Source organism: Anguilla rostrata, chromosome 6 (assembly GCF_018555375.3).
Source record: "Anguilla rostrata isolate EN2019 chromosome 6, ASM1855537v3, whole genome shotgun sequence".
NCBI lineage: Eukaryota > Metazoa > Chordata > Actinopteri > Anguilliformes > Anguillidae > Anguilla > Anguilla rostrata.
In genome coordinates this window covers 26144495-26156430 of record NC_057938.1, presented here as the reverse complement: position 1 = coordinate 26156430, position 11936 = coordinate 26144495, and the positions used below count along the sequence as shown (strand labels likewise).

The 11936-nt window shown below is 40.8% G+C and overlaps 1 protein-coding gene across 1 annotated transcript in view; it reads right to left on the bottom strand.

The window, feature by feature from the left end:
* Positions 1-1901: 1901 nt before the first annotated feature.
* efr3ba (EFR3 homolog Ba (S. cerevisiae)) overlaps positions 1902-11936 on the bottom strand; it is a 58822-nt gene continuing 48787 nt past the window's right edge. Inside the window, 2 exon segments of the mRNA XM_064339249.1 lie at positions 1902-7522; positions 10151-10200. Coding sequence (XP_064195319.1) covers positions 7417-7522; positions 10151-10200 — 156 coding nt within the window. The 3' untranslated portion in view covers positions 1902-7416.

Below are 11936 nucleotides of genomic sequence, written 5' to 3'. Positions count from 1 at the left end.
AGAGAACCCCCCCCCCCCTCTTGACAGAATCCAACAGCGCACCCCCCCCCCCCGAACGCAATCGACAAATTGGTTTAGGGCCACCAAAATCCTAGGGCCGGCCCTGTCACAAACAAAAAGAGTATTGTGATAACCTTTGTGGGAAATAAAAAGTGTTTTTGACCAAGCGAAGTAAAATATAGGGCTTTATTTTTATTTACAATCCAATCCAATCATTCATCATTTTAAAAATTCACCTGTCCTTGAAATGGAGTGTATTCTAGCTGGAATTAGATGCCAGATGAAAAACATGATATCCTTGTCTGTATAAATGTAACAGCTGTTACAATTATGCTGCCTCGGAGTTGCTATAACAAACAACATGCTTTTATTCTGTTATATGTTCACAGAATGCCATCTAAAGAGAAAACGAGAGAGTTGGTACCCAGGGAGGTCATGGAGAGGGTTTCAGATCAGGAGATTAGGGTCAGTAGATAGTGTTGAAAATCATTTACATGTACTGTTCTTTTGGGAAGACTTTAGGCATTTTAAATGGCGTTTAATATTTATTAAAGAATTGTTTTTTTACCTATCTTTATGAGTATCATGACTTTATCATGACTTTTTAAGTTAGTTCAGTGTTTAATGTTAAATGTAGAAGCGGCACGGTGGTGCAGTGAGTAGGTCACTGTTGCCTCACACACACGTGAGCTCAAGACCCAGCCTGGGCTTTTCTGTGCGGACTTCACATGTTCTGCCCGTGTCCTTCCTCCCACAGTCAAAAGACATGCAGGTAGGCTAATTGCCCCGAGATATGAGTGTGTGAGTGAATGGTGTGTGTGCCCTGCGATAGATTGGCGGCCTGTCCAGGGTGTATTCCTGCCTCTCCCCCAATGCACGCTGAGATAGGTTCCAGCACCCCCCGCGACCCTGACCAGGATAAGCTGGGAATAGATAATAAATAGATGTTAAATGTGTGCAGCTAATTTGCCTGCTGCATTGTCATAGCCTCTTCTGGATGCTCCAAGTGATTAAAGAAAAAGTACATGCGTATTATAAAAGCCACCTGGTCACAGGCATTTATAATAAGTATACACCAGATTTGTCTGTAGGGTAGGCTATGCTTTGTAATAGCTTACCTGGGTGTTAAGAAACAAACAAAAGCAGCTTTCCTCATCTATTTTGAATGTCCCACAACTGATTTCATGGTAAATTACGAAGTGCAATGCCAATTTTGTGCCTGAAAGTTAACACCTGCTTTTCCCAGATGTTAAAAAATAGCCACAATTACATTTGCAGCAACAGCCACCAGTTATGACAAATGAGCAGTAGCAGGTCATATGCATAAATGTCCATTCTCTCCTCCCAGATTTTTGCTGTCTAACATCAGAACACCCTAAAATACAGATGTATTAGCCCAAACATGCAAATTTTAGGGTGCCGCTTTTCTCTCATTTGACTAGCGTAAACCTCCAGTGTGGCATCTTAGTAAATATGGAAAACCTGTATTTGTCTCATCATGTTGAGCTGAGCTGGTATCATGTGGTGGAAAAGCGACTTTAGATTCCTTCTCCGCGGTTTTTTTGGATTAAATTCTCTGGAAGTGAAAAAAAGCTGGAGATTATGCTATAGAATGCCTCACAGTACCTCATGTTTTTGGTGCTGCTTGCTGCAGTGAAATGCAATTTAAAACATTTTCTCTAACATGCATTATGACCGGGTCACAGTTAGCAGTCCTGTGCATATGCATACATCAAGACTTTTTGAAGATAATGATGTTCAGTCATGAGATAAAGGTACAGACTGGGTGAAATCCACACAGTAAAATGCACAGCCACTATAAGGGAAGAAAAACCTTGATATCCTGCACAACATTAAAACTCTTCCCCAAGTCTTGAATATACACAATGACATAAAGCACATTTTGGGACACAAAATGGTGTATTTAATTGTTAGTCTTAACAAGGGAACAAATTGCATAACAGATGATAAATTGTGTACAATGAAAGACAGGGTAGGGTTAATCATATGCTCGTAAACGAAGGGAACAAACAGCGCTTATACAATGGTTAACATGAACAACAAAATACAGCACATCCGAGAGTTTTTCTTACCTAAGGAATGTATGGTTTGATGTGTTTTTTTAATTACATGTCCCTGTAGTTGTACTGCTCAATATCCATCACTTAAATGCAATTCCACAGATACATTTAAATTCATGTATACAAATTCATTCAAACACTCTGTTAAATCATGAATTACAGGCAGCTTCCAGTTCTCCAGAGACATTTCCATTGCTCTGCTTCCAGTCAAGCATTCAAATCTCACATGGCCTTTCTGTTCTTTCAAGAGTATTCACATTAATGATAAATTGAAACTGTAAGACACTGAACGACTCATCTATCCTTGTACTATTAAAGGTACATACTTTTCAGAGATGAAACAGTTCCAAAGATTTCTAGGTGGACTTCCATGTGTCAAAGCTCCCCTGGACAAGTGATGAAATTATCATCATTTGGAGTGTGTGAATTGTGAAATTCCTAATGCAGAATTGCAAACCTCATAATTGATGCTAGTGAGCTCTCAGACAAAGAAATCCATTCATCCCTGGAAGTCTTTTTGCCCTTATTTTTCACATTTATAAAAATGATTTTTAAGATGCTGGTACATAGGCTACTGAAGTGAACATTTAGACATTACTGCAACTTGATTCAGTTGTGCCCAGCCAATAGCTCCACTGCACCAGGCAAACAATTTCACTTCATTTCTAAAACGCAGAGGAAATGAAACAATTTATTCAAGAGTTTGAATGCACACTTATAAGTAAGGTAAAACTTTATTCTGAACTTAAATGGAGGCTCTGCATCAAGGTTTTTTTAACTTTAGGAATCTTAAATGCAGCTCCACAAAATTGATGTATTATGGCTCACCACTCCTGAATGAAATCTAGGGTAATTTAAACAACTACACTGTGAAATCAAAGACACAAAGTGTGAGATTCAAAATTATATTCAAAAACGAATAATGACAAACACAGTAAAGGGTTCAGTTGTAATTTCAAAGACTGAGTGAAACGAAGAGAGAACAAAATACGTCTGAGTAGATAAAATTATGAAGCACTGAGACCGGGCAAGGGTCTAAGTCTAGAATGGCTTCACCCACAGTGCGAGAGGGCCTTGGACATGTAAGCTTTGTCTGATTTGGTCTCCGGGGAACAGGGCTGCCCATGCGGCCGTCACAAAACACCACCACAAACACTGGCCCAATCAACCGCATATAATGAAATCATAAACTGTAAAAATATGAAATACATACGACATGCGTGAAAACGCATGGGTGTACAACCATGCAGACTACGGCACACATTGAACTAGGTCACTTCAGTCTCCAGAAGCCTTTTTGGTATGCTACCGAGTTGCAGCAACGACTGCTATGAATTTAACAGGGTTTTGATTTTTCTGTTAATTACGTCAAACGATGCAATGAATTTAGAACGTCACATTTGGTGTAGACGCACGGCACGAGGACCCAATGCTTTAACGGAAAGACAGGCGGACAAGACAGATGAAAGACAACCAACAAATGAGTTTATTGCTTAGTATTTTATGTAAAATGAACAGAGTTACGTTTCCATTAGAATAAAAAGCTAATTTAGCAAACTAGCACGCTAAACCTGTCACCACTCGGTTTCAAGTTGCATTTCGTCGGGAAATGCGGCGCAAGGCCTACACTATCTGAGCAAGTCTCGTGCCTTGCAGTCGGGTCCCAATTAATCATTTGCAAACGGAACTGGTTCTTTTTCATGGCGGTCTGTTTTGTGCAAATTTCAGCCATTTCCATTTGCCTCAGAAGCTGTTACGCAAGTCATTGAAAATGTTCCCGAACTTTCAATTTGGAATGAGCCTACTTTACAGAGAATCTAATTTTTATGTTTTAAAGCCACAAAAAAATTGCGCTAGCGGAAATGTAGCTAATGTTATAACCATAAAATGTGTATCACTGGGGACATAAGCAGAGATGATAGTATAGTGGAAATATTTATGGTGGAATCTGCATCTATAGCCTAGACGCTATCATCTCCATCGTGGACTGCAGATTTCACGTGTAAAGCACTATAGAGAAAGGCATGGCGTGTGATGGCACTATCTGGGGACACAATGTTTAACGGGTACGGTTCCAAGAGCAGAAGAAATGTTAACTGCTGATGGGGTATTGGCCTACGTGATCCGCCTATATTTCCAACGCATGCTGTCTAAATCCCATCGGACGTCGCCCTCTACTGGACACTTATTTTGTCAACTCCATGACCTTGCGTCTCCTTTCAAGTTCTTTCTTTTCAGAACTAGAATCAGACTTTGCCTACTCATGCTGTTTAGTTTCAGCAGGATTTCCTGGGTAGGGGTTTACATTTAACAAGCAGATTCTCCTGTTGTTAATCAGTGCAATCCAGAATTATATATATATATATAGTGAGCTCCATAATGATTGGGACAAAGACAGTTTTCTTTGATTTGGCTATCTACTCCACAATTTATATTTGCTATCTGTCACAATATGCATGTGGTTAAAATGCACACTCAACTTTTATTAGGACGTTTTTATGCATTTTGCTTTAACCATGTAGATATTACACATGGCTGCCCATTTCCAGGCACCATAATGTTTGGGACAAATGGCTTCATAGGTGTTTCTGATTTGTTAGGTGTGTTAAATTTCTTCCTTATGCAGGTATGAGACAGCTGTTAGTATCTAGTCTTGATTCTTGGCTTTTCACTGGCTTTGGGGTCTTTTATTGGCATTTGTCAACATAAGGACCAGAGTTGTGCCAATGAAAGTCAAGGAAGCAATTATCAGGCTGAGAAATAAAAAAAAGAAAAAAAAAACAGTCAGACATAGGCCAAATCTTAACCTCACCAAAAGCAGCTGTTCAGAGGAAAGAGAGCACGGGTGAGCTCAGTAATTGCAACGGGCTTGATAGGCCAAGGAAGATCTCTACAGCTGATGACCGAAGAATTCTCCCCATAATGAAGAAAAACCCCCAAACACCCTTCTGACAGATCAGAAACATTCTTCAGGAGGCAGGCGTGGATGTGTCCATGACTACCATCTGCAGAAGACTTCACGAACAGATCTACAGTGGCTACACTGTAAGATGCAGACCACAAGGTGGCTGCAAAAACTGGATGGCCAAGGTACAGTTTACTGAAAAAAAAGTACCTAAAAGAGCCTGCAGAGGGCCTGTCCGCAAAAAAGGTCTTGTGGACAGAAGAGATCAAGATCCACTTACATCAGAGTGATCTGCATCCAACTGCACATGTGTTTCATATGATGAAGAGAAAACTTAAGGTAACTCGCCACCAAAACAAACAGGAACAAAAAGATAGCTGCAGGACAGGCCTGACATAGCATCATCAGAGAAGATATCCTGTACCCAGAGAAGTTTATGGGTCACAGACTTCAAGCAGTCATTGCATACAAAGGATATGTGACTTTAAGCATTAAATAAGACTACTTTCATTTTCATAGCATCGTATTTGCCAAAAATTACGTTGCTGTGAAATGAAGGGCTGTGTACAAGAAGTACTTTTATTTCTACATGGTGTATAAAAAGTATCCTTAAATGAAAGCCAAGAATGTGCATGTGAATTGTTTGATTAACAAATTTAAAATTGTGCAGTGCAGAGACAAATCAGTGAAAAATGCCTTTCTCCCAAATATTTTGGATCTCACTGTATACAAGTATATATGAGCACGCAAAAAAAGTATCTACATAAACAAATAGATATATACCTACGTTCAGGTATGACTGCACGAGTACTTTTAAATACCTCATACTAAAACAGGAAACAATGTCTAGGTTCATCTAAAGATAACTGACCATCTTTCTCATTTGTGAAGGTCTTACATAAATTCAAAAACACGGCTACACCAGATTTTCAACAGACATGCACGAATTGAAACATTCATAAAATACATAATCTTAAAAAAAAAAAAAATTAAAAAGAAAAACCTTCTGGCTTTGTTTCAAAGTAATGAGACCATACTGTGTTCTTCAATCATTTGTAAGTAATAAATTATGAGTCCCACGTAAGGCACTCCCATTTTTGGTGAAAAAAAAACCCACCTGTGAATTAAATGTCTGTCACGCCTCTTAAAAACTACTACGCAAAGCGAACACATAAGTGTTATGAAAAAATATCTCTGAACTAGCACCAATGCACTTCCTGATGTCAAACAGCAAAATAAGATTCCAAAAATCTTTTTTTTTTTCCATCAAAACACAAAAAAGTGCTTCACAGGCTTTAAAGAACTGGCTCTCTGTCACGGATGCTAGTTTTGGAACCCTAGGCGAAAGGATTTTGAGTTTGCATACTTTTGAATAGTAGTGCCGTTTTTTTTCCTCACTCAAATCTAAAACACGAGTCTAACATTGCCTGTGTAACTTTGATATTCGTTTCAAGTAAATCTCTAAAACAGTAAGAGAAAATACAATACTGTGTAATTAAAATTTACAATATATTGTGACATCTTGCACTTTTTAATAATACATTTCTGCTCATTGGGGTAATGGGGTTTTTTCTTCTTTCCCTCTTTTAGAGGGAGTTGCGATGTCAGATTTCTACAGAAAACAGGGATCAACACACAATTTAAAATAATTATTTTAACATACAACGTCTAAAAAGCCCAGTCTGCTCTTAGCTCAATGTCTTTATACTTTTGTATGGCTATCTTAGTTGTTATTATTATTTTACCTCAAAACAGCATCACTGGATACCATGACAACATTAAGCATTTGAATAGAAAATGAAATGCTCACAATACACCCCTTCAAGGCTGTGAGTGCAGCCCCTCTGTTGCATTAGCAGGTGATCAACCGGCAGCCCTCCTTCCAGCACTTTCTGTCCATAATTAACGCACACTGAGCGCGATGGTGTGTACAGATGACACGGTGGTGACGAGTGGGAGGTCCAGCCCAAATCCCAGCAGCGTTTCTCCCCTTGAAAACTGGACGTCTTGAAGGCATGCCGTTACTTCCCAGATGTTCAACATTCTCCTCTCTCTCCCCCTCGTCTTCTTCCCTCTACGATGTCGGGGTGGACACAGTGAAAGACAGGGCAGCATGCCCGTGCAGACTTTAGGTGGCGATGGCGGCAGCAGCAGGAGCAGAGGGGGGTGGGGGGTTGTCAGTGACGGGTCCGGGTGACCATTGGGTGCCGGGCGGGGTCAGAGGGCGAGCCGCTTGGTTTGTCACAGTGCGGGTGGAGACTGAGCGTCAGTTCGGCCTCGTCTGAAGGAGCGCGGGGGCGGAGGGGGGCGGGGCAGGGGTGGCGCTGTTTCCGCCGGCTCTGCCTCCTGCGCTCCGGAAAGGCTGGGGCTGGGGTTGGGGAGGGCCGCCGGGCGCCGTCCCTCTCCCCCCCCCCTCCCCCCCCCCCCGCACTAGTACACGCACAGGTCGGGGAACTTCATTTCGTAGACGGGCACCGAGCGGCTCTGCATTTGTCCATACCCTGCGGTAATGGTGCCCGAGGGGCTGGGTGGAGGCCTAGGCAGGAATATGCAGAAACACACTTAAATGAATTCTGTTTCTAAATACCTCAGAAAGAAATGCAGCTATAAAACAGAACTGAGATGGCTGAGAAATGGGCTGCAATTTAGCTGGTATAGAGCCATATGATAAAAGAACATTCAACAGCTCGCCAACCAAATATGCAAAAATGCTTAAAACTGCAGTGACTACATGAGTGGAAGATGTCACAGCGTAATGTGCCCAAAACATGAGCTGACCCATTCCAAAGTACACATGCATGACGACCTTCCGTGAGCCTGTGATGATCTTTTCACAGCCATTGGTTTGCCTGCTAACCCCTATTTGTTTTACTTTTCATTATCACTTATTCAGTGTTAGTCTCTTTAACCATTGTAGACTATCAACCAGGCTTTTAAGAGATTCCCATGACAGTACAGTGACATCATCGCTGTAAGCAGCTGGATAACTTCAAGCTGGTCAATGGCAATGACATGCTAATCAGCCAAACAGTCACACTCACATTGCTACTGTAACTTACTAATTCATTTTGCTTTAAGGCTGCTTCATACTTTCCGCGTCTGCGTGTCCGCGAGGGTCCCCTTTGGTCCTCGTGACGTAAATGTGGTCATCCGCCCATGTCCGGAGGGTCCGCACGGACCCCTATGCGGACGTCCACGCGCAGCCCAAAATTTGTGACCGTGTGGACTGTACTCATAGGAAACGTGCCGACTAAGCATGCTCCAGATAACAAAATTTCATGGATGCTTGTTTTGAAGAGAGTTGTGCGAGGAGATCCGCCATTACCCACATTTATATTGTCTAGCTGGGCATTCATAAAAATATTCTTTCACAGCTCAAAAATCGTATTCCGTCATAGCAACAAGATAAACCCGACAATAGCCCTAAGATATGCCAATACAGCAGTGAAAACACTGCTGACTGAATAACGAAATAAACGAGACAAAGTTTTAAAAAGGATACCATGTCATTCTACAGTCAATATCTGGGACTAAATATTGAATAAATATACAACCTTCCCATTGGTTTTACGCGTAGAGATGTCCCTTTTTAGACTGAGTGGTCACATATAGTCTTGGACAATCTGTTTGTGAAATACACGCGCATTCGTGATGCCTGGGTTCCTCCAAAAATAGCTGTGCGTAATACCACACCTGTTGTTTACGGCGTTGTCGCCATTTTTAGTACAGTATGGCTTGATTGACAATTCATTTATTCAGTAGGTGAGAGTATAAGCTTTCTAACGATGTATATCATGTATAATTTTGCTTTTGGAATAGCGTTTTATAGGTCAGCGTAACCGAAAATTGTCATCGCATTCAATTATGAATTCACTCTGTGGTAATGGAACTGGAACAGAGCGTAGATCTGGATTTGTGCATGCGTGGAATGCCAGACCAACGCGGACCCTCAATTGTAGTATGAATGGAACCGGGTGCAGCCGTCCGCAGATGCGGAACGCGGAAAGTATGGAGCAGCCTTTATTAGAGTGAAGAAATGCTCCTCTTACAAAGTTCAGTCTTCTTAATTGACAATCATAGGACTCCTTCAAAGGCCTCTCAAACCAACATCTATCAATAACACTGCACTCTTTAAGAGATGCAAGTTTCTGAGAATTTCTTCCTTCATACTGCGTATGTTTTACCCCAGCACATGTGGTTGTATCAGGTGTGTAGGCTCAAGACTGTTTTACTATTTGCCAGATGTTAAGTGACACTTTGTAATCAATTTTAATGGTAAGCGCCTTCATATCACTCCTGTGTATTAACATTATACATTCTGTCCATCAGTTTAAGTTTATTACCAGCACAATGTATCACCACTTTGTCCAACAGGTTAATTAGGCTGACAGTAGTCTCACAGGATATAGACTGTGGGTATAAGCCTGCCATTGGCCGACTATTTCAGTCGGAATTCTCCTCCCTTCCGCTATCTGCGTGTTACCGTTTTTGCAAGGGCACCGTCGCTGCATCCTGGGCTTAGCGGCGCCCAAGACGATTGTGATTGGTTTAAAGAAATACAAACAAGCCAGAGCGTTTTTTCCCCCTATACCGGAATGATAATGGGTTGAGCCAGACCCTCCTCCAGTGCTGGCACAGCGCTGAAACGAAGTGTGGAGATAGGTCTGGCTATGCAAGACTAGGCTGACTGTAAATCCTATTTTAGTGTACCATATTCATCCAGGTTCTGTCTGTGAATTCCATCTTTGGCAGTAAACATGGACCATCAAGACAAGGGTTTAAAATTCTATAAAAATGCAATAACATTCACTCTTTACACAACATGCATACAAAATGTAAAATAAATAAAATGGGAAAATAAGGCCTCATTAACTATGGGTATTAGAAACCTAAAACTAAAGCAATACCAAAAAAATAAAACAAAATACATGTACCAGCAGAGATCACCCTTCCTGCTTCCCAGAACATAAATGTATTGGTATCGGTAACTGGGACACCTCTAATCACAATACTATATCACAATATAATCTCCATATTTCCCACCCCAGCACTTATTGTGCTTGATTTTACATATTATGTGCTTTGCAATGTATTGCATAACTCGAATAATTGCTCAAAATATTTATTTCTAGGATCTTACAAACTGGCGCATCAGACAACCTACCTGATTGTGATCTCAAAGATCTGGTTGAGTTTGCTCTGCAAGGACGAAGCCTGTAAAAAATAGAATCACACAAACGATGAACATTATAAGTATGACTTTTTTTACAAGACCTGTGTACAAAGTGTTGAGACCAGCTCATTGTAATTCACAACCCTAAAACCAGTAAGGTTATGCCTTATTGGTCTGTATCTGTAGACCAGAGCTGGTGTGATGCTTCGGGGTATAATAAGCATGAGTCATGGAGTCACTATGACTCATAACTGCTCAATGTCATCCATCACACTCAGAAGCCCAGCAGAGGAAACGCCACAGGCTGCAGCTGGCAGTCACACTCATTGACTGTGATGACTCCACACGTTTAGTATATGTCAAAATGCTGTATCACAGTACGTATATGTTAATGCTGCTATAAAGGGACAAATTTTGTAATGCAGAGTGGGGCAGTACCGGAATACACAGCATTACGTATTTAAAATACAACAACAAATTAACTAATCCATTACCGTTACAAAATAGAATACTGTAATCAGAATACAGATACTTTTGAAAAAAATATGAGTACCTGAACTACATTCAAATTTAGTTACTAAAATTGTTTGCTTTCCCCAACTCCACAATGCACTGAGACCAGACAGCCAAATCGAAGACATTGACACTACTCTTGACTCTTTGATCAAACATGAAAGCTCTGCGTAATGAGGCAAATGTTAAGAGTATGTACTGTAAACCAGGGCTGCCCAACCCTGTTCCTGGAGATCTACTGTCCGGTAGGTTTTCACTCCAGCACTAACAATGCACACCTTACTCAACAACTAGAGCTCTCATTGAGCTGCTAATTAGTAGAATCACCTGAGTCAAAGTAAGGTCGAAATGAAAACCACCTGGAAGGTAGATCTCCAGGTACAGAGTTGGCCTCCCCTGATCTAAGCAAACATAGCCAAACAAATGAGCATCCGAGACCACAGATAGATTTTGGTGATTGGCTAGCTTGCTAGCTAGCTAGCTACAGACAAATCTGCCATTTATCAGCGCAAGCAAAAGAGAGAGATCTACTAGCTACGTGTAACTGAACGATTTGGCTTAGTCATGAAAGTCATTTTTACACTCAGCTCACAGGGACAACATCAACAGTATTTACAGTGGGCTCCAGAATTATTGGCACCCTTGATAAATACGCACGAAAAATGTTTTAAAAAATTCTAAACTAAAAAATAATAGTTATTGACATAATCTTTATTTTCCAACATGTGTAAACTAGTGTGATTGATTAATGATTCATTGGAATCAACCAAAGTCTCAAATTTTTTAAATAAAAAAAATATTTCCCCAAAAAACTGGTTCCACAATTATTGGCACCCCTGGTTTAATACTTTGTGAAAACACCCCTGGCAAAGATGACAGTCACGAGTCTTTTCCTATAATTTGTGATAATGTTAGAGAACACATTTAGAGGGATTTTTGACCATTGCTCCATGTAGAACTTTTCAGAATCATTGATATCTTTGGGTTTGCACTTATGGACCCCCCTCTTCAGTTCAGACCACAGGTTTTTGATGGAATTTAAGTCTGGAGACTGAGATGGTCATTGGAAAACATGGATGTTGATTTCACTTAAGCATTTTTGTTTAAATTCTGATGTATGCTTGGAGTCACTGTCCTGCTGGACAGTCTACCTATGACCAAGGCCTAGCTTCTTAGCAGAGACAACCAAATTTTCTGCCAGAATTTCCTGGTACTTTGTTGAATTCATTGTGCCATTGATCTAAAATAGTGCCCTGGGACCACT